General features: G+C 50.3%; 1 protein-coding gene across 1 annotated transcript in view; it reads right to left on the bottom strand.

Moving 5' to 3' along the window:
* CA12 (carbonic anhydrase XII) overlaps window positions 1-18,249 on the bottom strand; it is a 45,819-nt gene extending 27,570 nt beyond the window's left edge. The window contains exons 1-2 of the mRNA XM_005861085.2: window positions 18,180-18,249; window positions 17,164-17,184 (exon numbers count right to left, since the gene is read on the bottom strand). Coding sequence (XP_005861147.1) covers window positions 17,164-17,184; window positions 18,180-18,234 — 76 coding nt within the window. The 5' untranslated portion in view covers window positions 18,235-18,249. The remainder of the gene's footprint in view (window positions 1-17,163; window positions 17,185-18,179) is intronic.
* Between the last annotated feature and the right edge of the window lie 3,943 nt (window positions 18,250-22,192).

The raw sequence follows: 22,192 nt of genomic DNA, 5'->3' as shown, positions 1-22,192 counted from the left end.
TATTTCATTTAGAAGGAGTTATACAATTTGTGTCTGGCTTTTTTCACATTGTTTTTAAGGTTCATCCAGGTTGTAGCCTGTCGGTATTTCATTCCTTTCTATGGCTGGGTCGTATCCCATTGAATGGCTGTGCCATGATTTGTTGCTTTTGTTGTAGTTTAAATATTTGACTCTATAAAACGGTTGTTGACTGAGGTTGAGCGCTGGTATCCTCCCGTGTGGGTTTTAGAAAACGAGCTGTGACTGGCGCTGGCAGAGAGGAAGCCGGAGGGACTACATCCTCTTCCTGGAAATGAGAGTCCAGGGGTCAAGAGGCTGTTATTTGTAACCAGCTTCTACTGAAAAGGGGGAACTTCAAACAATCCTATAGAATAAAGAGCTAATATGCTAATTAGACCGAACAGCAGAACGACCGTCCGGACATCCTTCCGGAGGATGGTCCAGACGAAGCCGGGGCTGTGAGGGCCGGCCGAGGCTGCAAGGGGCTGCGAGGGAAGCCCGGGTCCTGGGTGCCAGAGGGAAGCCGGTGCCGGCAGCTGGGAGAAGGAAGGCCTACTCTTGCACGAATTTCATGCATCGGGCGTCTAGTAAAGATATTAAGGGCATATTCTGTACAAGACAATGTAGTCATGTTCTCTGGCACTAAAGAAACTGGGTGGGAGAGCAAATACTGTGAGCAGAGGCTGCCCCGTGACAGGTTCCTTCCTGGGCAGAGAGAGATTTGAAAGCGTCACAGGTGCTTTTAATCGCTGGCGTAGCTGCCTCCCCCCGCCCACCTCTGGGCACTCCTCGTTAGCATGGGGGGCTGGCTGTGCGTGCGCCGCTGTGACTTGCTTGGGCAGTCAGACAGCACGTCAGGGACGATCCTGGACCGCTAAGGTGAACGTGGCTCTGAACAAGTTGTTTAGCTGTGGGCTTTGCTACCTGTTTACTAGGACGAGTGCCTCCCTTTCTCCGCTCTGATGTCTCGCCCCCTCTTCCCAGCCAGCATCTTCCCATTCAGAGCTCACAGTCTGGGACTCTGACCTCCCAGCCTACATCCCACTGAATCTGACTCTCCAGGCCTTGGCCATAGTACCTTCTCCACCCCACTCCCCACCTCACTTCTGAAAGCTTTCCCAGTTTCTGGCGACATGGCTTTGTCTGAGTTGTTCTATCATTTCTTCTGCCCCTTCTGAGCTCTCTGTAGCTCCTTGCCCCCTCGTGCCAGCTGTCCCCGAGGTTTTGTCCTTGGCTCTTCTCCTCCCACATGCACTCCCCTGGGATAATCCCTTCCCCGGCCTGCCCAGGTTTCCCTGAGCTCTAGACCAGCTAGATGCCTACTGGAGGCCCCCGTTGGATGCTCTGGGGGTTCCTGAAATCAGACATGCTGAAGCGGATGGCAGACAGACAAATAATTTTTAAAAATAACCAAACTTGCTTGGCTGGTGTGGCTCCGTGGTTGGGCGCCAACCTATGAACCAGGAGGTCAAGATTCAATTCCCTGTCAGGGCATATGCTTGGGTTTGGGGGCTCAATCTCCAGTGTGGGGCATGCAGGAGGCAGCTGATCAATGACTCCCATCATTGATGTTTTATCGCTCTCTCCTTCTCCCTTCCTCTCTAAAATCAATAAAAATATATTTTAAAAAATAAAATAACCAAACTCACCATCTTTTCCTCTCTCACCTTCCTCCCTCCACAATCTCCTCTACCTCCTCGGACATTCAGCTGATGGTACCCCCCACCACACCCAAAGCCTGGAATCGCAATCAAGTCCTCCTTTCCTCTCCTTGGGCCCCCCCTTCCAGGCACAGAGACATGACAGTTTTACTCTTATAGGATCTTTTCAAAACACTTTTCATTTAAAAACATTTTAAACATACAGAACATTTAGAAGAATAGCACAGTGAAGTCTCATTACTCTTCACCTAGAATCACTAGTTGTTAACATTTTGTCACACCTGCTCTCTTACCCTCTCTATATACATACATATATGTGCTATTATTGTCATTGCTTCTGAACCAGCTGAGAGAAAGTCACAGACATCATGCCCTGTCATACTTAAATACTGAGTGTCTATCTCCTGAGAACAAGGACATTTTCTTACATAATCACAATATTTATCAAAATCAGGAAATTGAACAACTAATACAGTACTCTGATAAACAATCAATGTTCAAATTTTTACACCCAGTATCAAAGGATCTGCCCACAGATTACCTATTCTTTATAAAGCAGGAAATGGTGACATTAAAATGGAGAAAGACAGACATCAAAATCATCACCAATAATGGGACAAGTGACACCAAGTGCTTCTTGAGGAAATGCATGGTGAAGGACACATTATTTCTGTGGGATTCATGCCAAAACCTACAACATGAATCTCATGAGAGACCTTCCGAGGAACCCAAGCTGAGGGACATTCTATAAGATATCTGGTCTATATGCTTCAGAAATGTCAAGGGCATTGGAGATCTAAAGAGATACCCAAATAAATGCAAAAGGCTATCTGGATTGACTCCTGGTTCAGAAAAAAAAGATGCTATCAAGGACCATTTAGACTTTTTAAAAAAACACAACTTGGCCTTCATCTGTCTGCCCCAGCACAGCCCTTGTTCAGACCCACAGCTCCATGTCTAGACCCCTCAGTAGTCTTGTTTCTCCAGACTTACCTCACAGCCCTCTGCTCTCCACACCTGCACACCAAATCAGGACATTTCAGTACTGAAAGTTCTTCAGGATTAATCCCAAGGCCTGTAGTTCAGCACCCAAGACCCTCATGATTCCACCTCCTCTCCACCTGTCAAACACTGGGTGGGGGAGTGTGGTGGGGGGAGGGTCTAAGACCTTACCCAGACTAACAAGTTAGCCTGCCAGTTTCATGGATGCTGGCAAAGACACAAGACCCCTGAGTCAGAGACAAAGTCCAGTTTAATATGGTAAATTCTCAATGTCATTGACAGGTTCTGCAACTTAAAGCAAAACAACATAGAACAAAATCTAGGGCTAGGGATGCTGCTAGACATCCTACAGTGCCCAGGATAGTCCCTCCCAACAAAGAACTATCCTGCCCAAAATGTCAACAGTGCATAGCTAGGCTGAGAAGCCCTGATCTAGATTATTGTGACAGCATCGTCTGGACCACATGGAAGGCAGGGCCAGACCACAATTTTACCATGGGCTAATTGCTATAAACAAGAGTTACGTTCTTGCAGCACTTCAATGTGATAACAAAACAACTTTGAACAAAATGAAGTTATTCGAGGACCTGCTGTACTCACAACAGTGATAGAGTGTCATCTCTGCCTGTTCCCCAAGCCCCGATTTCACAGAGTGATGCAATGATGGCCAGATGACACCTGCTCATGCTAACTGCTCAGCATATGGCCAGCCGGCCAGGGAACTCCGCGTTTAGGAAACCCTAATCTTTTTTTTTTATTATTATTGATTTTTTTACAGAGAGGAAGGGAAAGGGACAGAGAGCTAGAAACATCCATGACAGAGAAACACCGACCAGCTGCCTCCTGCACACCCCCTACTGGGGACACGCCCGCAACCAAGGCACATGCCCTTGACCGGAATCGAACCTGGGACCCCCCAGTCCGCAGGCAGACGCTCTATCCAGTGAGCCAAACCAGCCAGGGCGGAAACCCTAATCTTTTAAAGGGGGCAATTAGCAAGCCTGCCCCCACCTTCGCTCCCAAGGGAGACATTATCTTTACTTAACTGGATAGGAAACAAATCTGCTCTCTGCCCTGGCAGGAGACACACTCTTCTCTATCTTATAAGACAATTTGCTACATAAACATCCGTGAAAAGATAGTCTGTAACAGAAGCCGCCAGTGCCTCTGCTCACACGGGATGAAACAGGACACCCGGGGAGAACTGTCTGCCAACGCACGCCTCAAACACCTGGCAGCTGCCGCCCTGATTCTCTAACTGTGCCCCACGCTCTCTCTTGCCAGCTTTTTGGATGTCTGTTGCCTGCAGTGGAGTGCCGTCCCATCCCTATAACGCACACACAGGAACACACACACTCTCCCTGCTCTGATAGCTACCTTTGCCCCCAAATTGAGACTGTTTGTCCCCCGAGTCCATAGAACCAGTGTGCATTAGCATAGCACTTAATTTGCTCCGTTGTGATTTCTCGTTCATACACCTGCTAGCCCCTCAGCCATCAACCCACTGAAGGCAAGCGCCATGTTGTCTTGTGGATCCCCACCGGCCAGCCCACAAAGGGCATCATTAAGGACCGGTCGCAGAATAAGTGAACCAGTGAGTAAACTGGTATTTTAAGGCTCTCCCGCAGTTTCTTCCTGTCACTTGAGATGGATGTAAAAACTGAGGCAACTGGGAAACTGGCCTGGAGTCAGGGGCAGGTCAGGCTGGGGTTCTTAAGCATTTCCTACATCCTGGGGGAGGGACCAGAAATTGTCCTTGGGGAGGTGCTACCCATGTTGCAGGAAGGAGCACTTGGATAAGCCTCCTCGGTTACGCAGACATGAGGCGGTAACTACCCAGGGTTTCTGCAAAAGCATAGGGCCAGCTGTAGCGACCAAATGCTGGTGCTGCAGGCTGAGATGCTCAGCGTTTGGTTGAGCCGCCCAGTGGTACCAACTGGGGGCATCTTTAACAGGTCTGTGCCCTTACAAGGAACGTTGTCTTTCTGAATATGGATGTCATTGTCCTGGACTGGAATGTTGTTGCCCCCGCGATGTTTCAGAGTAAGCCGGTGGTTCTCACATGGAGTGATTTTGTCCCTTGGACGTTTGGCACTGTCTGGAGACATGTTTTGCTACTCGCATCTGAGGGGTAAGTGGCTAGGGATGCTGCTAGACATCCTACTGTGCCCAGGATAGTCCCTCACAACAAAGAATTATCCTGCCCAAAGTGTCAACAGTGCATACCTAGGCTGAGAAGCCCTGCTCTAGATTACTGTGACTCTGGACCACATGGAAGGCAGGACCAGATCACATGTTGGGGAGGAGGTTCTTTTAAAAGGAACTGTGTCCTCTCTGTCAGTCATCCTGGGGCAGGTAAGAGGCCTGGCCTCAGAGAAGAAACACAGGCAGAAGGATTCCAGGCCAGGAGAGTAAGGCTGGAGCCTACAGCATGATGGCAGAGGACCCCTGGGGATAGGGATGGTATTGCCCTCGGGGAGTACTGATGACACAGCTATCTGTTTTGGCTTTTTCTTTTAGGCTGTAATCGCCTTCTGTCATTCCAGGGCCTCAATCCAAGGCCTGATGAGTTGTCAGGCTTTTCTAACTTACCATTTAATGAGCACTTACTCTGTGCCATGCATCCAGAGGTGAGCTAGCGTTTTCTGCAAAAGGCCAGCCAGTAGAGATTTTAGGTTTTGGGGGGCTGTGCACTCTGTGGCTACCACCCAGCTCTGCTGTTGTAATGCAAAAGCTGCCACAGAGAATATGCGAACAGATGAGCACAGCTGTGTTTAAAGAAAACTTTATTTATAAAAACAGGTGGTAGACTGGATTTTGCCCATGGGCCATAGTTTGCCCACCCCCATTCTATATTCTTAACATGTAGTAATTAATTCAATCTGCATTCCAACCAAAATACTCCCTCAGTTGTCCCTTGCTTTTTGATGGTTCTTCTCACACCTGTAGACCTTCATGCAGGCCGTCCCCTTGCCAGAGAGGCATGAAGGGCAGTGAGAAGGTCGGGAAGTGCAGTGGGAAGGTCATGAAAGGCAGTGTAAGAGGGCTTTGCAGCCATCTCACCAAGCTGCCCCTCACAGCACTGCCACCCACTAGCTGTGTGACCTTGAGCACAGCTCTGAGGTTCCCCGAGCTTCACTTACACAATGAAAGTGGCAGCGCCGCCTCCAGGGCCGGCGTGAGGAGTAAGTCGGTAGCAGGAGGTCAGTGTCCAGATGTGACAGACTTCCAAGACACGCCAGTGCCAGGCCTTTCTGGACTGACTAGTGTCAACTCTTCCTTTTAGAGAGAACTTGCTCTGACCTTTTAGCCCAGTGATGGCGAACCTATGACACTTGTGTCAGAGGTGACACGTGAACTCATTTTTTTTGGTTGATTTTTCTTTGTTAAATGGCATTTAAATATATAAAATAAATATCAAAAATATAAGTCTTTGTTTTACTATGGTTGCAAATATCAAAACATTTCTATATGTGACACAGCACCAGAGTTAAGTTAGGGTTTTTCAAAATGCTGACACGCCGAGCTCAAAAGGTTCGCCATCGCTGTTTTAGAGCAAGTTCCCCGTCCCCCTCACAGGTTCCCTGTGTCTTTTACTTCTAATGAGAAATGCATGGTGCCGTGGCGTTTTGTTTCAGACTGGCTTTCCCTCTGAAATCCTCCCATCCCGGATCAAGTGCCACCTTCTCCCCGGTGCTTTCTCTGACTCCCAGAGCCAGCACTAGAGGAAGAGCCATTCTTCCCTCACCCGCGCAAGAAGTGTCTCCCTCTGCAGCCCTGCAGCCGGGCTCTGTCTTGCCGTGTGCTGTGCGTACGTGCTATTTGCTCACTACATGCTCCCTCCTGCCCTGCAGCCCAGCCCACTCACTCTGATCCGCTTTTCTGGCATGCTTCCTCACGTACGTGTCCCCTGCTCCCTATGCTCCCGTCTAACACTAATCCTTCCACCCTGAATCACCACACCCCTCAGCTGCCCGTCCTCTTCCTGAGAATCTGAAAGGATCGTCCCCACAGGAATGCCGACCTCTCTCCCAGCTGTGCTATGACAGTAATGAAGAGTGGATTCTATTTTTACTTTATTTTCCTAGCAACCACACTGGTCTTTGATCCACATTTCTCACGGATGTGTCACAAGGCACCATATCAAATATTATGTCAAGAGGTATTAAGTCCATTGTGTTTTCTTTAACCACTAAGCCTCTTATCCTCATGTGGGGAAGAAAAGCAAGTTTTGGCATAATTTGTTTCTGGCAAATCTATATTATTTTCTTTTTAAAAAAAAATCATTGCAGCTCTGGCCTGGTGGCTCTGTTTGGTCCCGAACACCAAAAGGTTTGGGGTTTGATTCCTGGTCAGGGCATATACCTAGGCTGTGGGTTCGATCCCTGATTGGAGCGCATACTGGAGGCAACCAATCAATATTTCTCTCCTCTCTCTCTCTCTCTCTCTCTCTCTCTCTCTCATCAATAAAAATACATCTTCAGGTGAGGATTTGAAGACATTGCTGCATTTCCTCAGTGGCTGTTAGACAGCCTGGTGGTGTGGGTGTAGGGCACACAGTGACCAGCATAAAATAAGCATTCGCCAAATGACCAGGGAAGAACATGAGACGGGGGTCAGGAGACAGTTCTGGTCCCTGCTGGGTTCTTGGTGCTCTCTTTGGGCCGATTGCCTCATTGGTAATTGGGGGTGGGGCTTGTCCACATCAGCACTGCGCGCCCCCCACCCGCCGCCCCGTAGGTCCCACTAGGCAATGATGTCGGTCTTATTGACACTTCGGAATACTTCGCGTGAAGCCCAACAGAGCCAGACACTCATCCCCAACCAGGCTGACTGGCCAATTACAACGTTAGGTTGAATTGTACCAACAGGTCTGACCCCCATCGCCCCTCCCTTTGTTCAGATCCCTGTCCCCTTCTCCCACATCCCTCTGGGCTCCCTTCCTCCGGTGTCGCACACTCATCCCTCTCCACCCTGCCGCCAGGATGACCCCCCTAAAATGCTTATCTGATCACCTCAGTTTCCTACTTGGGACGCTCCCGCCCTCCCCCTGCTGCCTCCAGCGTGAGGTCCCAACTCCCCAGCTTCCTGAGCTCCTCACACTCTGCCCCTGGCCCATCTCCCCAGCCCCTGCCCTCCTCAGGGAGGTCCCTGGCAGTCCCCGAATGTGTCAGCCTCGGTGATCTTCGCACAGTGTGTCCCTTTGCCCAAGTGCCCTTTCATCTCTTCCCCTTCGCCTTGCCTGCGCTTATGTGTCCTCCAGCTTGGACATCACCTCCGCCAGGAAGCCTCTTCAGTTCTTTCCCAAAAGCACTAGGTGAGGTCTCTCTCTTCCGTGCTTCATCTCTCTGTAGCATAAGGCCTGTCTGATGTATTTTCTCTGACCAGATTCTCAGGCTCATAATGAGAGGGACCGTACCTTATTCATCATTCCTTAGTCTAAGGTGGTTCTCAACCTTCCTAATGCCGCGACCCTTTAATACAGTTCCTCATGTTGTAGTGACCCCCAACCATAAAATTATTTTCGTTGCAACTTCATAACTGTAATGTTGCGACTGCTATGAATCTTAATGTAAATATCTGATATACAGGATGTATTTTCATTGTTCGCGACCCACAGGTTGAGAACCGCTGCTTAGGATCTGTCCAACACTTGGCACTTAGTATTTACTCAAGAAATAATTGTGGAAGGAATGTGAACCAGTTATCTTGGGATTATTTCATTCAGACATGAATTTGTTAATACACATCTTTTCAACAATGGTATCCATGAAGGGGTTGGCAGAATAAAAGAGGGATCAAAATGTAGGGTGCCACTTCTGGAAAAAAAATTCCTGAAATCTGTTTGTCAGAACATTTTGGCTCAGGATCAGGAAAAATACCTGTAGACTAGAAGGGCACTAGAAGGAGAACCTTTAGATGTGCAAGTCCTAGGAGAATAGACAGTTACTCAAGTTGGAGCCACCAATTTGCCTCTGGGCTCCTGAGCTTCCTGGTGGCCAAAGCCAAAAGGGACAACAGTTCTTTGCATGGCTGCCGCAGACCTGCCACAAAACCTCTTTGTTCCACAACCTTCAGAGTCACCTCTTCTCCTTTCTGTACCTCTCATGCAATTCTCAGGGGACTGGGTGCAGAGGAGGGACCACCTTCCGAAGGTAGCAGGCGCCATTGGCCTATGTCACTGTTCCCTGCTGTAAGTAAAGCTCTCTCTCGTCGTAGCTGAGGGGCCTTTGCTGAGCTACGTGTCCTAGGAGGTGGGGCAGCATGAACCACTTGCCCTAAACCTGCCAGCATCCTTACAGAATCCGGGTGGGTCTCGGCCTGTTCACCCAGAAGTCACAGCTGATCTCGCCACAAGTCAATGATTGAAATATCATTTAAAGAGTTAAGATGAACTGAACGAACCATTTAGAGTTACACCAGGTCTGCCCTAGCCAGTTTGGCTTAGTGGATAGAGCGTCTGCCTGCGGACTGAAGGGTCCTGGGTTTGATTCCAGTTAAGGGCACATACCTCGGTTGCAGGCTCCTCCCCGGCCTGGGCCCTGGTCAGGGCGCATGCAGGAGGCAACCCATTGATGTGTTTCTCTCACATTGGTATTTCTTTCTGTCTTTCCCTCTCTCTTCCACGCTCTCTAAAGATCAATGGGAAAATATCCTCAGATGAGGATTAAAAAAAAAAGGTAGAGTTTACACCAGTTCTGAGTCAACCTTTTTAGACAGAAGGAGGCGGCAACTAGTATTTGTTCCTTCCTGGTTGGCATAAATCAAATGCTTGTCTGGTCACCGGAAAGCTTGTCCTTAAAGAAACTCTTTAGAAAAATTTTTTTAAATGGCACCTAAATTACTTTGTTTATAAATACTTGTGATACTGGTCGAACACCATCAAAAAAGTATATGTGAACTATGAAGTGATTGAAAATTGGAAAAAGTTGTAGTTAAAAATCTAATACTCCCCATCATTCCTATATGCTATATTGAGCAGTATGCAGACTAGCCATTATTTTTACACTTTTTTGCCACCACTGTCTTCACGATTTAATTCTTAAAATTAATCATTTCGGCTCCTTTCTTTGTGTTCTGAGCATCTAACAGGTGAGTGTGAGTGTGAGTGTGAGTGAGTGTGAGACAACTACCCTATTTCCTGGCTTCTAGATGCCATTGAGGATACAACCCAGTTTCAGAGAAGCTGAAACGCAGGGAAAGTGTGTATCTGAGAATTGATGAAACACGGTCTTCGCCCGCAGCACATGGTGTGGCCCGGAAGAGCCTGGCCGTGCTCCTGGGCTCCACGGTGGTGCCCGCCGCCTTCACCCCCGTGGCTGCCACTGCAGGGAAGACAGTAACACGCCAGGAAAGAGGGCCCCTGCTCCCTCCACGGAGACCAAAACAGCCCCTGATCCATTCTCTCCCTCCTGGAAGCCAGACTTTTTAGTACATATCTGCCTGGAGCTGCCTTCATCAGCCTGCTTTGAATTCAGCCTCTTAGCTTTAAACCTTCCCTTTGAGCTGGTGAACTGCACGGGCTCCTCTCCCTCTTGCTGCCAAGGGCATTAACCGGCTCCAGGGGAGCTGTGACCTGCCCTCCCCTGAATGCCTGGCTCCCGACTAGCAGGAAGCAGAAAGGGCAAGTTTGAGCACAGCCAGAGACCTGGCAGGGCCGGTCCCAGCCCCAAAGCCAGCTCTCACCTGCAGTCCAAGGCTCCACTCTGCTCAGGGAGGTGAGGGGCCCTGCATCGGGCTGGGCTTATGGAGCCCCAGGTTTCTTCCCCGGTCCAGGCATCCACACCTGAGCCCTAAGTCAAGGCTTAGCCCCAAGCCTCAGGTGGGAGTGGGGCCCAGTGGCCCTGGGCTCGGTGGGGAAGCCGAAATTGGCCTCCCCTCCCTGACTTGAGCTCCACGTGGAGGTGCCCACGGCTATGGAGCCAGATATCCAGTCCCTAGAGGCCAGGAAAGCATCAGGGAGAGTAGCTCCGACTCCACCCTGGTCGGAAGGAAGGACGAGCCTAGAAAGAACATTCTGGCCTCCGATGTCCTTGTGAGGCTGAGAGCCCTCGTGTTTTGTTCAGCCCCTTTCTTTCTCACAAAGGTATGCCCTTTGTTCAGACTATGAGTGGATGCCTCCTGGCTGTTAAAAACTCAGGCAATTCGAAAGGCAGAGAGAAGCGGATCCTTTCTAACAAAACTCACGTTCGTTGGCTATTGCAGAGTTTACAAGCATTTCTCAATTATTAGCAGATAAAATTCTACCATAACTGGGAGGTGAAGGAAAGAAAATGATGATCAGTGTTGCTGATTGTGTAGTGCGCCAGGCACATCAGCCTCTCTCCATGTACAGTAAGTCCTCACTTAATGTTCCCCCAGAGGTTCTGGGACTTTAAGCAAAATGATGTATAATGAAACCAATTCTACCATCGGCTTATTGATGGAAACAAGTTGGTTCTAAGGCATCTTATTCAATGTGTATCTTATCTAATCCTGCTGTATTCTTATTTAATCCTCACCACACCTCTATGAAGCAACTGGTACTCAAACTTGACTGAGCATCAGGATCACCTGGTGGCCTTGTTAAACGAGGCTGCTGGGCCGTGGCCGGGTGGCTCAGTTGTTTGCAGCATCGTCCCGTGCACCATAAAGGTTGTGGCTTCAATCCCCGGTCGGGGCACGCATGGGAGGAAACCGACAGATGTTTCTCTCTCACATCGATGCTTTTCTCTCTCTCCCTTCCTCTCTCTCTAAACAATCAGTCAACATATCCTTGGGTGAAGATTTTAAGAAAAGAGAGAGAGATTGCTGGGCCCTGACCTAGAGTTTTTGAGTCCCAGGTAGATCTGGGATGGGCCGAGAGAGTATATTTCTAACAAAGTCACACAGAAGATATAGGCTTTGGCTATTTCCTCCCAGCCTCTTCCCATGTGTTTCACTTCTGATGTGCAGTGTTCAGGAAGGGCATCTGAGGGCCCAGACAATGCTGATGTTGCTGGTCCGGGGACCACACTTTGAGAACCATTGAGGTAGGTGCTATTGCTCTCGGAGAGGTCCTTACTTTCCTAAGGTCAGTCCGCCAGAGAGTGAGTCGGCAGATATTTCCAAATGGAAGTCTGCCTGGGTGTGGCTCTGTACACTCGAGTCTCCGTCCTGGTCTTCTGCCTCGTGCTGCCCCTCCTGACACTGCACCTGCCTTGAGGAATAATGCTAGCTTTCCTATCTGCCTACCCAGCTGGGAAGGCCAGCTAAATGCAGGCCTGTGGGCAGCCACAGGCCAAGGTCCTCCAGAACACACGAACCTCAATGCTGCAACTCGGGACAGATGAGAAACAATTACCAGGGGGTGAATCAGACCACAGCTCATCAGGCCCAGGCTGTCTCAGCGTCAGTTAGAAGTAACTGGAACTGTAGCTCAGAGTTAATAAATGGAGGTTTGTTGGATCGCCAGCCTCAAGGGACGTCCCCAAGATACAGGGGTAAGGATTTCCTGGTATGAAAAACATGTTCTGGCCTTTCTTGCTCTCTCTCTCCAGGAGTGCCTTGCGCTTGCTCTCCTCAGTCATCCTCAGGAGAGAAGTCGCTGGTGTTTTAGTTGGCTAACGCCCCTACCTTTGGGGAAAACAAGTGCTCTCCTTCCTTCAACCAGCCTTGTAATTGCACGCGCTCCCTGACTGCCCTCTGCGTTCTCCCGTGAGGTCTAACTTAGTCTGCTCTTCATACTGCCTTTGACTGTGAGGCCACACGGCACCTTGATCACCACTAACGAATAGAAGGTAAAGGGTTTTCCTCCTAGCCTCCTTCCGTGTGTCCCCTGTCGGTTCTCAGAGTTTGGGCAGGGCTCCGGAGGATGTCCCAAGTCCCAGGGAAAGGTCATGGATAACAATTTCATATTCCAGCAGATTCAGGCCAGAAGGTGGGTGGAGGCGGAAGGCGGAAGCCCGGAGAAGCAGTGTTTGCCCCATGGAAGACCCCTTCCCGGTTCCCAAAGGCAATTCTCTAAGACAGAGCATCTACAGTCTGGGAGAAGGAGAGCACAGGAGGAATGCTGTGGCATTCTCGGGTCACGCAGGTGCTACCAGAGCTGAGGGCTGCCCGGGCACTGCAGAGAAGATGGGCAGGAGCCTGGGAGTGGCTGCAGCCTGCCGCCCGCACCCCCAGGCCCAACCACATCATCCCAGAGCTCCCGCAGCAGGAGTCCTGGGCCACTGGTTGCCTCGAGGGCCCTGACCAGGGGAAGGTGGGACTCAACCTCCAGGAGGTGGACTTGGCTTCCATGTTCCCTTTTCATCCCATCTCCTTTGAAGGGTTAAGGGTCTTATTTCTCCAAAATCTCTAGCAGACTGTGGTGGTGGCTGACTGCTGAACTAGCCCGACCTGAGGAGCACCAGAGCAATGCCTGGTTACCCGGGACGGAGCGCAGTGCCCATTCTCTGCTCACATGACGTGTTATTGGGTTGTTCGTTCCAACAGAGTCATTCTTTTTGGTTGCTCTGCTGTTTTGAACACACTGAGGAATTTTGGGGTTTTCTTGGGGAGGGCTAAAAACACTATCGGGGGAGGATGACTCTCCCCGCCAGCTGGAATTGTTTAACTCTTTCCTTGGCTACAATATACACACAGAAAAGTGCCTGTATCATAGCGAACAGCATGACGAATTTTCACCGACTGAACATGAGCGGCTCCTCTCCTGGCGCCTCCTTCCATCACCCCCAGCCCCCGAGGGCACCCGCTCTCCTGACTTTACCAGCACGGACTCGCTTCAGCGGCCGGAGTCATCCTCAGCTCACATGACAGCCTGACTTGCAGCTGCCCTCCAGGTCGGAGTTGGCGAAGCTGCCGGGGCTCAGCTGGGCTGACCTGGGACTGATTTCCACTGGGGAGGGGCCCACCCAGCAATTCTCAACCCAGCACATGTCCAGCGGCTGCTTCAGCCGCCCGGGCAGAGTGCACAGGAGACGATTGGCCCCGTCTTGGCTACCAGATGGCCCTCCTGTGTCCAGGGAGGCCTCTGAGAGGTCAGCCTGGTGACTCAATGTGGAGAGGGATGGGGGTAGAGTTCTTTTTCCACGTGTTTCTAGAAGTCCTGCCACGTGTCCCAGGCAGTGGGAGGTCCCTGATCAGGATGATTCAGCAGCTTCTACGTGCAAAATAGCTGAGTCTGCGCCCTGGGCAAGCCACGTGGTGTTTGGTTGGAACTGCCCCATTCAGAGCAGCCCTTCTGCATGGAAACCGTTCTTCCCAGCACCTATGCCAGGTCCTCTGTTTACCTGGGCAGCTCTGAGCCCAGGTGCCAGCTGCCAGCCGGGACCCGTTTGCCTCCTCAGTTGTCCTCCATCCCGTCTTCCTTCACTGGCCCCCACTGAGAGCCAACTCCATATCACGAGCTCATTTCACTAATGAAAAGCCAGATTTGCCTTTACGCTCATCCCCCTCCCCCGTTTCATGGCATGCATCATTAGACTCTACCCTCTGCTTCCTCAGCAAATAGCTGCTTTAATTGTGCAGAACAGAGGGACAGAGGGCTGGCCAGAGCTAGTGGTCAGAAAAAAATGCTTCTGAACTAGTTGACGTGGCTGGACAGAGAAGCCCTCCTTCGGGGAACACCGTGCCATGACTAAGGAGCAGAAAGATTTTCCTCCCACACCTTCTCAACTCTCTGTTCTCTGGAACTATCTCACTCTGCCCTGGGCAAGGGGGGAAGGGCAGGGAGCCCTGGAGAGATTGGAATTGTGTTTCCACTATACCTGGGAGGCTAGTACAAGAGGTGGGGCAAGCTACCCCATCTGGTCAGTGGTTCTCTTATAGAGTGTGTGCAAAGTCACTTGGGAAGTGCATGAAATAGACAAGCTTTTGAGGTTCCTCCCTTCCCCGGGTCCAGGCTAAGTCTCAGCAATCTGCATACTAGGAAAGCATTCCAGGCGGCTCTGATGTGGGGGACCCCGAGCCATAGTTGGAGGGACAATGGTCTAGAGAGCAGCACCTTCCCCAGGTTACAGATGGGGAGAGAGCGAGACCCAGAGGACTCCTGTGGCTTACTACAGATCATATGGAATAAGGCCCGGGACCCGAGTCCCGCCTTCTTTGCATGCCTGCACTGCTCTCGTCACGTCCCACACATTGAACTTGCCCGTGGAGCCCGGAGGCCCTGAGGCCCTGACCTGTCTATTCTTCCTCTGTGGGGCCTCTTGCTCTGCTCTTTCTTTCTCTTACTGCCATCACCATAACCTGGATGTTAAGACACAGGGTGGGATGTCTTCTCCAAAGGCCAAACTCCTTCTTGCTTCCTGTTTATCCTTTCCTCTCACCCCCCACCACCATGTTACTCTCCCTATAATGCAGATCACTCCCTGCCCTGCCCCTCCATCTATGGGACAAAGTCAGAAAGGCCTACCCTGACCTTCCATGTCTCCCCTGTTTGTCTCAACCTACCTTTTTGACCTCAGAACCCATCACTCCCTTGTAACTCCCTCTCTACATGATTTCCCTCAAATACCACTTTGTTCTTTCTTGCCTCCACTCATGTGATGCCATCGTCATCTTGGCCAACAGCACTTCTGCCCTGTCACACTGAATCCTCCAATCCCCCAAGGCCCAGGTGAAAGACCTCCTCCTCCAGGAAGCTTTCCTTGACCATGCAGCCCTAGCATTCTCATCCTTCTCTGAACCATCAGAGCGCTGAACCATTTATTATCTCTTATTATTACCTTTTATATTCTGCTATGAATTGTGAGCCTTAAATAATTCCCAGCTACAGATCACAGCCTACCCTTCTAGTTACCCACCCACTTAGCAACGGTGCTTTGCACATAATAACTACCTAAGGGATGTTAATAATGCCGGAGCCATCAATGCTAGAGCCACGGAAACCTTGGCCTGTAGGTAGCTGATCAATTAGTTTGATGACTTTTCTATGCCTCCTGGGCTAACAAAGGCTTTTACAAATTTAAGCCAGGTCTTTCTCTGGATTTTTTGTCCACTGTAGTAATCAACTTCCCTGCTTGTCAACGAGGCCAGCTCCACCCTCCCACTTACCATAACAAGCTATGTTGCAAATCCCTTGTGACTCTGTCCTAAACAGGACATAATAGTAGTTCTCCCTTATCCATGGGGATACATTCCAAGACCCCCAGTAGATGCCTGAAACTATACATAATATCGAACCCTATATATATACTATGTTTTTATCAGTACATACATACCTATGATACAGTTTAATTTATAAATTAGGCACAGTAAGAAATTAACAACAAAAATAACAAAATGGAACAAGTATAATATACCATATTAAAGGCTATGTGTGTGTGGCCTTCCCCTCGCCACCCCCAGAACCAAGAGAGCTACTAAGTGACTAACAGGCGGGGAGCTAGGCAGCGTGGATGTGCAGAACAAAAGCGATGATTCACGTCTTGGGCAAGACGGAGTGGGACGGCTCGCGATTTCATCACTCTATTCAGAACGGTGCATAATGTAAAACCAATGAATTGCTTATTTCTGGAATTTTCCATTTAATATTTTCAGACTGTGGTTGACCTTGGGTAACTGAAACCACAGAAAGTGAAACTGCAGATAAGGGGGGACTGTATTAGCATTCTGCACTCGCCAGGGGACCCAAGTACTCGGCCTCCTGTTCCCACTCCCGCTGATGACCACGTTTCCCATTCAGTGCAACACACCAGCTATGCTGATTTCAAGGCGCTTATCTTGCAAGCCTGCCAGCAGTGGCCAATGTCGTTCTTGACCCAGTCCCACAGGAACCCCATTGCACGGCTGATGTCCCTCTCTCCCCGTTTAAGACAAGCATCTCTTTTCACTAAGGATGTTCCATCTCCATTTCGTCTATTGCTTGTTTACAAACAGGGCAAGAAGTAGTTAATTCTAGACCTACTGACAGTTTAATCAGCGGTTCTCAACCTGTGGGTGGCGACCCCTTTGGCGGTCGAACAACCCTTTCACAGGGGTCACCTAAGACCATCCTGCATATCAGATATTTACATTACAATTCATAATAGTAGCAACATTACAGTTATGAAGTAGCAACGAAAATAATCTTATGGTTGGGTCACAACATGAGGAACTGTATTTAAAGGGCCAGAAGGTTGAGAACCGCTGGCTGGCTTAAGTCTTGGGGCCTGAGCCAAACATTCAGAAAGGAGCCCTTTATTCTTTGTTTATTGTAGGGTAAATGTCCTACAGAAGAGAAAGGCTCTCTCCTGCCCAGGGCCCTTGCAGTGTGGAAGTACCCTGGGTATCTTCACCTGGGAGGTCTGGTAGAAATCCGTGCAGGAAGCCTTAACACTGACTCAAAGTTCAAGTACACAGAGCAGGCTCGTCCGCTAGGAGAAAGTGTAGCATGCAACCCCTGTGGAGTGATTCCTCAGAGAGGCCTTTGTGCCTATTTAATAATATCAGAACTGCTCTCTCTACCCCCAAAAAATATCTCCAGAGATCGTGACATTTCTGGCTTTCTCATTAAACACAGCCATCTCCTAAAAAAATATTTAAGATCTCCACTTACCAATATAGGTCCAGTCGAACCCTGCAAAGAACAAAACAAAGCAAGTTAAGTACAATTATGCTTGAACAAGTTGGAAAAAAACACACAGATTTCATTTTGAAATGGGTGAGACGGAAAAGGGGGTGGATGCCCAAAACTTCTTCAGTAAAAGCCTCCCCAGACATCCTCGAGATGCCAAATTTAATTAGCTGAGAGGGTAAAAAATTCACAAGGCTCAAAACCCAAAAGCTGCCGAAAGGTCTACAGTAAAAGCTCTTTCTCCTGCCAGATCTCTCTGTTTCCACTGGAGATGGCCAATTCATCAGTTGATGGAATCTTTTATGGTATGACTGCACACACTTATGTATTGTATTCTTTTCACCACCACCCCTCTTTTTTTGTTAATCCTCACCTGAGGATATTTTTCCCATTGATTGTTAAAGACAGTAGAAGGGAGGCAAAGAAGGAGGGAGGGGGAAGGAAGGGAGAAAGGGAGGGAGGGAGGGAGAGAGGGGGGGGCGGAGAGAGAGACATCAATATGAGAGACACGTCGATTGGTTGTCTCCCACATGCACCCTAACTGGGGCAGGGGATTGAACCCGCAACCCAGGTACATGCTCTTGACCCAGAATCCAACCCACGACCCTTCAGTGCACAGGCTGGCACTCTAACCACTGAGCACACTGGCCAGGGCTCCTCCCTTTTTTCACACAAAGGCTGGCATGTTGGAAACACTATTTTGCATCTTGCTTTTCCCCTACTTAACAACACATCCTGGAGAATAGTTCACATCGGAACATAAAGAGGAAAACACTACTCTCCAAAGGAAAGTGTTTCTTTGGGGAAGCTGCCGCCCTCGCACGAGTTAGATTCCAGGGGTGGGAGGAACGTGTAGGAAATATTCTGCCAGGAATATAACGGAAGTCACCCGCCACTTCCCACTCCCCACCCTGCACACGTAAAAGTCCTTCATTCCTACATCAAAAGGCATTGTTTGAAAAGCTGTTGCAGACCCTGCCTGACACCTCCCTCCTTACCTCCAGAAGGAGATCGAGACCCTGAATGAAGACTCAGGGTGTCTCCGGGCCGCATCCCAATGCGGGGACTGTCCAGCTCCTAAGTCCCTCTCTCCTAGCTTCTCCCAGTGTCTCGTGCTCTCGGCCCACCGGGGACAGCGGGAAGAGGAAGGCTCTCCATCCCCTTTCTCTCTCGGGAACTGATTTGAATAAAATTTAACTGGTCACTTATGACAACTAGGCATCTCCTACTCAGGCCAATGGTGGATTTTAAAAGCTAAAAGAGGACTTTGCTTTTATTTTTAAAGCTGGTTTAACCTCATATTTTTGTTGTTGTTCTGTTTCATTTCTGTGCTTCAGTGCTTTTAATTATTTTAATTCTCAATATTAATTGGTAATCTTATCAAAATACACTTGTACATGGTTTATAGAGTCAGGTGGTTCTAACAAGGCTTTTTTTTTAAATCGGTCCCCTGACACCCCTAGTCATTTTCCTGCTCCTTACGGCACCCACTTTGACTACTCTTCAGTTAATTCTTTTGGTATTATCTCCATATCGCTATAAAACATGCCCCTCTTTTGCTCTTTCATGATTTGTTTAGATGTAGGCATTTACTGACACCCCGCCCTAAGTTCCCATAAACTTAAGGAATCTTTGATTCTTCTTCTCACTCTTTGGGGGCTAGGGGGAGACCAGACCAATCCAAGTAGCTGATGTAAACTATGGACCTTTTCCTCATAAAAATACCTAAGCTTAGACACAAGTTTATGTACAATTAGTTTCAGGAGGTTCACAGAACCCCTGGGACCTACTATGGACTCCACAGGCATCAACAGTCCCAAGATTAACCTCCCCTGGATTAGCAATTGGATGAAGGCGGTCAGAACCACAGGAGAACCGGACTTGTGTGTGGCCCCCACATGTGCACCAGCTCTGCACTGAAACAGCAGAGAAAAGGGACAAAGGAAGCGCTGCCTCCGAACTGCGCTCCAGAAGACATCAAACCTCCTCCCGAACATTCTCCTTCAGCTTTTTGTTTCAGGGGTTCGCTATTAAAATACAACCACGGACTTCACACAGAGAAGCAGATGGTTTCCACTTAGCCAGGCAGAGAGAGCTCTCGGAGGCCTGGGATGTTGTCTGACAGGTCATGGGAGCGCCCCTCACTGCTGCCCTGAGACACAGGCCACTCCAGGGATCCTGGAGGCCACCAGGAAAGCAGCTGCTGCCTCGGAGCAGTCCTGCTCTGGCCGGAAGTTTTAGCTGCACTTTCCCCCAAATGGAATCGTACCCCCAATACCCTGCGCCTTCTGCTCCGCTCCCGAAAGCTCGCTCAGCTGAGGTTTCTCCTGTGATCGCAGTGCTCATCCTCAGATGAGGCACCAGCATGATGCTGTGGGAGCTCAGGGACCGAGGCTGCAGAGTGGACACCTGAGGCCCGGCAGCCCTAGATGTCCTTGAAAAGCAGCAACATCCAGAGCACCTTTCGCTGCCCTCCTCTCTCTGCCCAAGCCTGGTTGGGCCTCAACACTCAGCGCTTTGAGTGCATGTGGCAGCCTGGAGGGGCTCAGGAGCAGGGGGCTGGGGGATTAATCGCCATAAAATAGAAGCGAGGGTGATTTGAGTTGGGGGGTTCACCGGGGAAGGTCAGGCCCCAGCCCGGTTCACCGTCAGCTCAGACCTGACCTCAGGCAGACTTCATAAGGAAGTGTGTGTCTGTCTGCGCTTTATGGACGTGGCGCCTCCTGATTCCCCACGTTAGCTTTAGGGACAGGCGTCTTACTTAGCAGGACTAAACTGACCCTGCAGGACAGGTCAGGCCAAGGCTGCTGTCGCTGCCCCTTCCCCCTTCGTGGCCCTTCGGGGAGGGGAACTATTCCTTCCCAAGGGGGTGAGCCTTGGGAGGCCCAGCCGGTGCCTGTTAGAGCCTGCAGCCCAGTGTGTCCCCGGCAGGGAGGATGCCCTGTGTGCTCTCCAAGGAAGTGATATTTACATAGATCCAGGTCAGGGGTTTGGGGCTTTGCCCGTTTCCTGTCCTGGGTGCTAGAAGCTTCCCTGAGTTCTTGAGACTGCCCAGCTGGCCACACCGGGTTCGCACAGAGCGGGTGCTGCAGAATTCACCGCCATGTTCCCCCAGCAGCTAAGCACCCAAGGTTTTCTCCGGAAGACACCCCACTTCACCTGATTTTGCTCCCTCCCAACCTCAGAGTTTCCCTCAGACATTCTCCAGGGCCAACGGCTGGAGATTTAAATGCTCCGGGCAGAGGGCAGGCCACACTTTGACCCCATTACCAAGCTTACCCCCCTTCAGGCCCAACCTTGGGTTAATACTGACACTCCACACCTCAGTGATTTTTGCCTTGACCTTGTCCCCAAGGCAGTTAAGACGCCCAGAATCTCATGAGGAATAATAAAGTAAAAACTGTGTTCTTCAAACCTAGGGGTAGGCAGGTGGGTTATTCAGTGTGGGGTGAACGTGGAGTTTTTACACCATCCTAACTTGGAGAATGGGGAGGGGAGAAGGGAGGACAAAGGAGGGGGGGAGGAAGAAGGGCAAGGAGGGCAGGGGAGGAGGGAGAGGGAAATCAGGCAGGAAGAGAACAAGCCGGAGGAGCTGCCCCCAGAGTGAGGGGAGTAACAAACAGGCTTTCAGGAACGCCAGCCAATGAATGGCTGTTTCTCTCTCTGGTCTTAGAACAGCTTGGAACTAAAAGGGAGACTTTTAGTGAAACTTCAGGTCTCAGTGCAGCTTTCTCCAGAGGGGGATACATGCCAAAGTTTGCAGTTTTAAAAATTAATTTCCACTTTTACATAACGCCTTTCTCTCACCGACCTTCTATTTCTCCCGGGGGTGGGGGGGATAATATTAAGCACATCATGCCAGTGGACTGGAATTGAATTCAGAGTAATGGCAAAGGTGCTGACAGCCCAGCTCCCCACTGTCCCCTGCCCTGCACCCGCTACCCCCCGGGGGGAGGGGGCAGAATGACCTCCAAGAAGGAAGGGGGCTCCCAGTTTCACATGCTGAACAGGACCGATTCCCCACCACCACTGCCTAGCCAGGGAGTAGACATGTTCAGCCATTATGGTCACTTTGGGTCCTTCTGTAAATATTTCAACCTAACGGGCTCGGGATTATAGCACCCACACATGTCTTTACAACTTGAGACAAACTGTCAAGGGCGGGGGCCACCATCAGTTACCGGGGGAGTTTCCACAAAAGTCACCATTTACTCTCTCAGAACAGCATTCACCCAGCTGTTGGGGAGGCAGGCAAAAGCATGGCATCCTCCCCCACGTGTTACAAAGGACTGGCTAACCTGACCTTAGCTACTCACCGCAACTCACTGCACAGACCTGAGTCTACAGCCAGGCCCACCCACCGCCTCCTGCCACCTCCGTCCGCACCCTCAGCCCCAGCCTCAGGGCTAAGGGCCCTAATTACACTCAGAAATAAGGTGTGTGTGCTCATCTGTGCGCGTATCCACACACACACACACACACACACACACACACCCACACACACACACACCCACACACACACACACCCACACACACACACACCCACACACACACACACACACACACACACACGGTTAGGACAGTTTTTCCTGGAGAAAAACAATGATTAAGGATGGGATGCATCATCCCTTTGACTTGCAGGTAAAACCCAATGGCGAGGAGCCTCCCCCCCGCCCCCCGCCCCCCTGAGTAAAGCACCCGCTCGGGTGGGAGGCTTCTGCCCTGGAGCCACTGCACACCCTTCCCGCCGCGACCCCGCTCAGGATGCCACAGTCCCCTTCCCATCGCGCAGCATTTAACATCCCGGTTCCCGGCCCCAGTGAGCAAGTTCCCAAGCAACCCCTGCGGAGCTGCAGGTGCTCGGAGAACACAGACACATTTCAATAGGAAGACAGTGCAGTGAGTTCCCCCAGCCACGGCAGGTCGTGCATTCCAAAGGGAAACGGAGCATCCCTCCTAACAATGTGCAATTGGACACGAGGCTTGTCCTCCCTGCTCCCCCTCCCCACAC

This window comes from Myotis brandtii, unplaced genomic scaffold, assembly GCF_000412655.1.
Source record: "Myotis brandtii unplaced genomic scaffold, ASM41265v1 scaffold144, whole genome shotgun sequence".
Taxonomy (NCBI): domain Eukaryota; kingdom Metazoa; phylum Chordata; class Mammalia; order Chiroptera; family Vespertilionidae; genus Myotis; species Myotis brandtii.
This window is presented reverse-complemented; position numbering and strand designations above follow the sequence as displayed.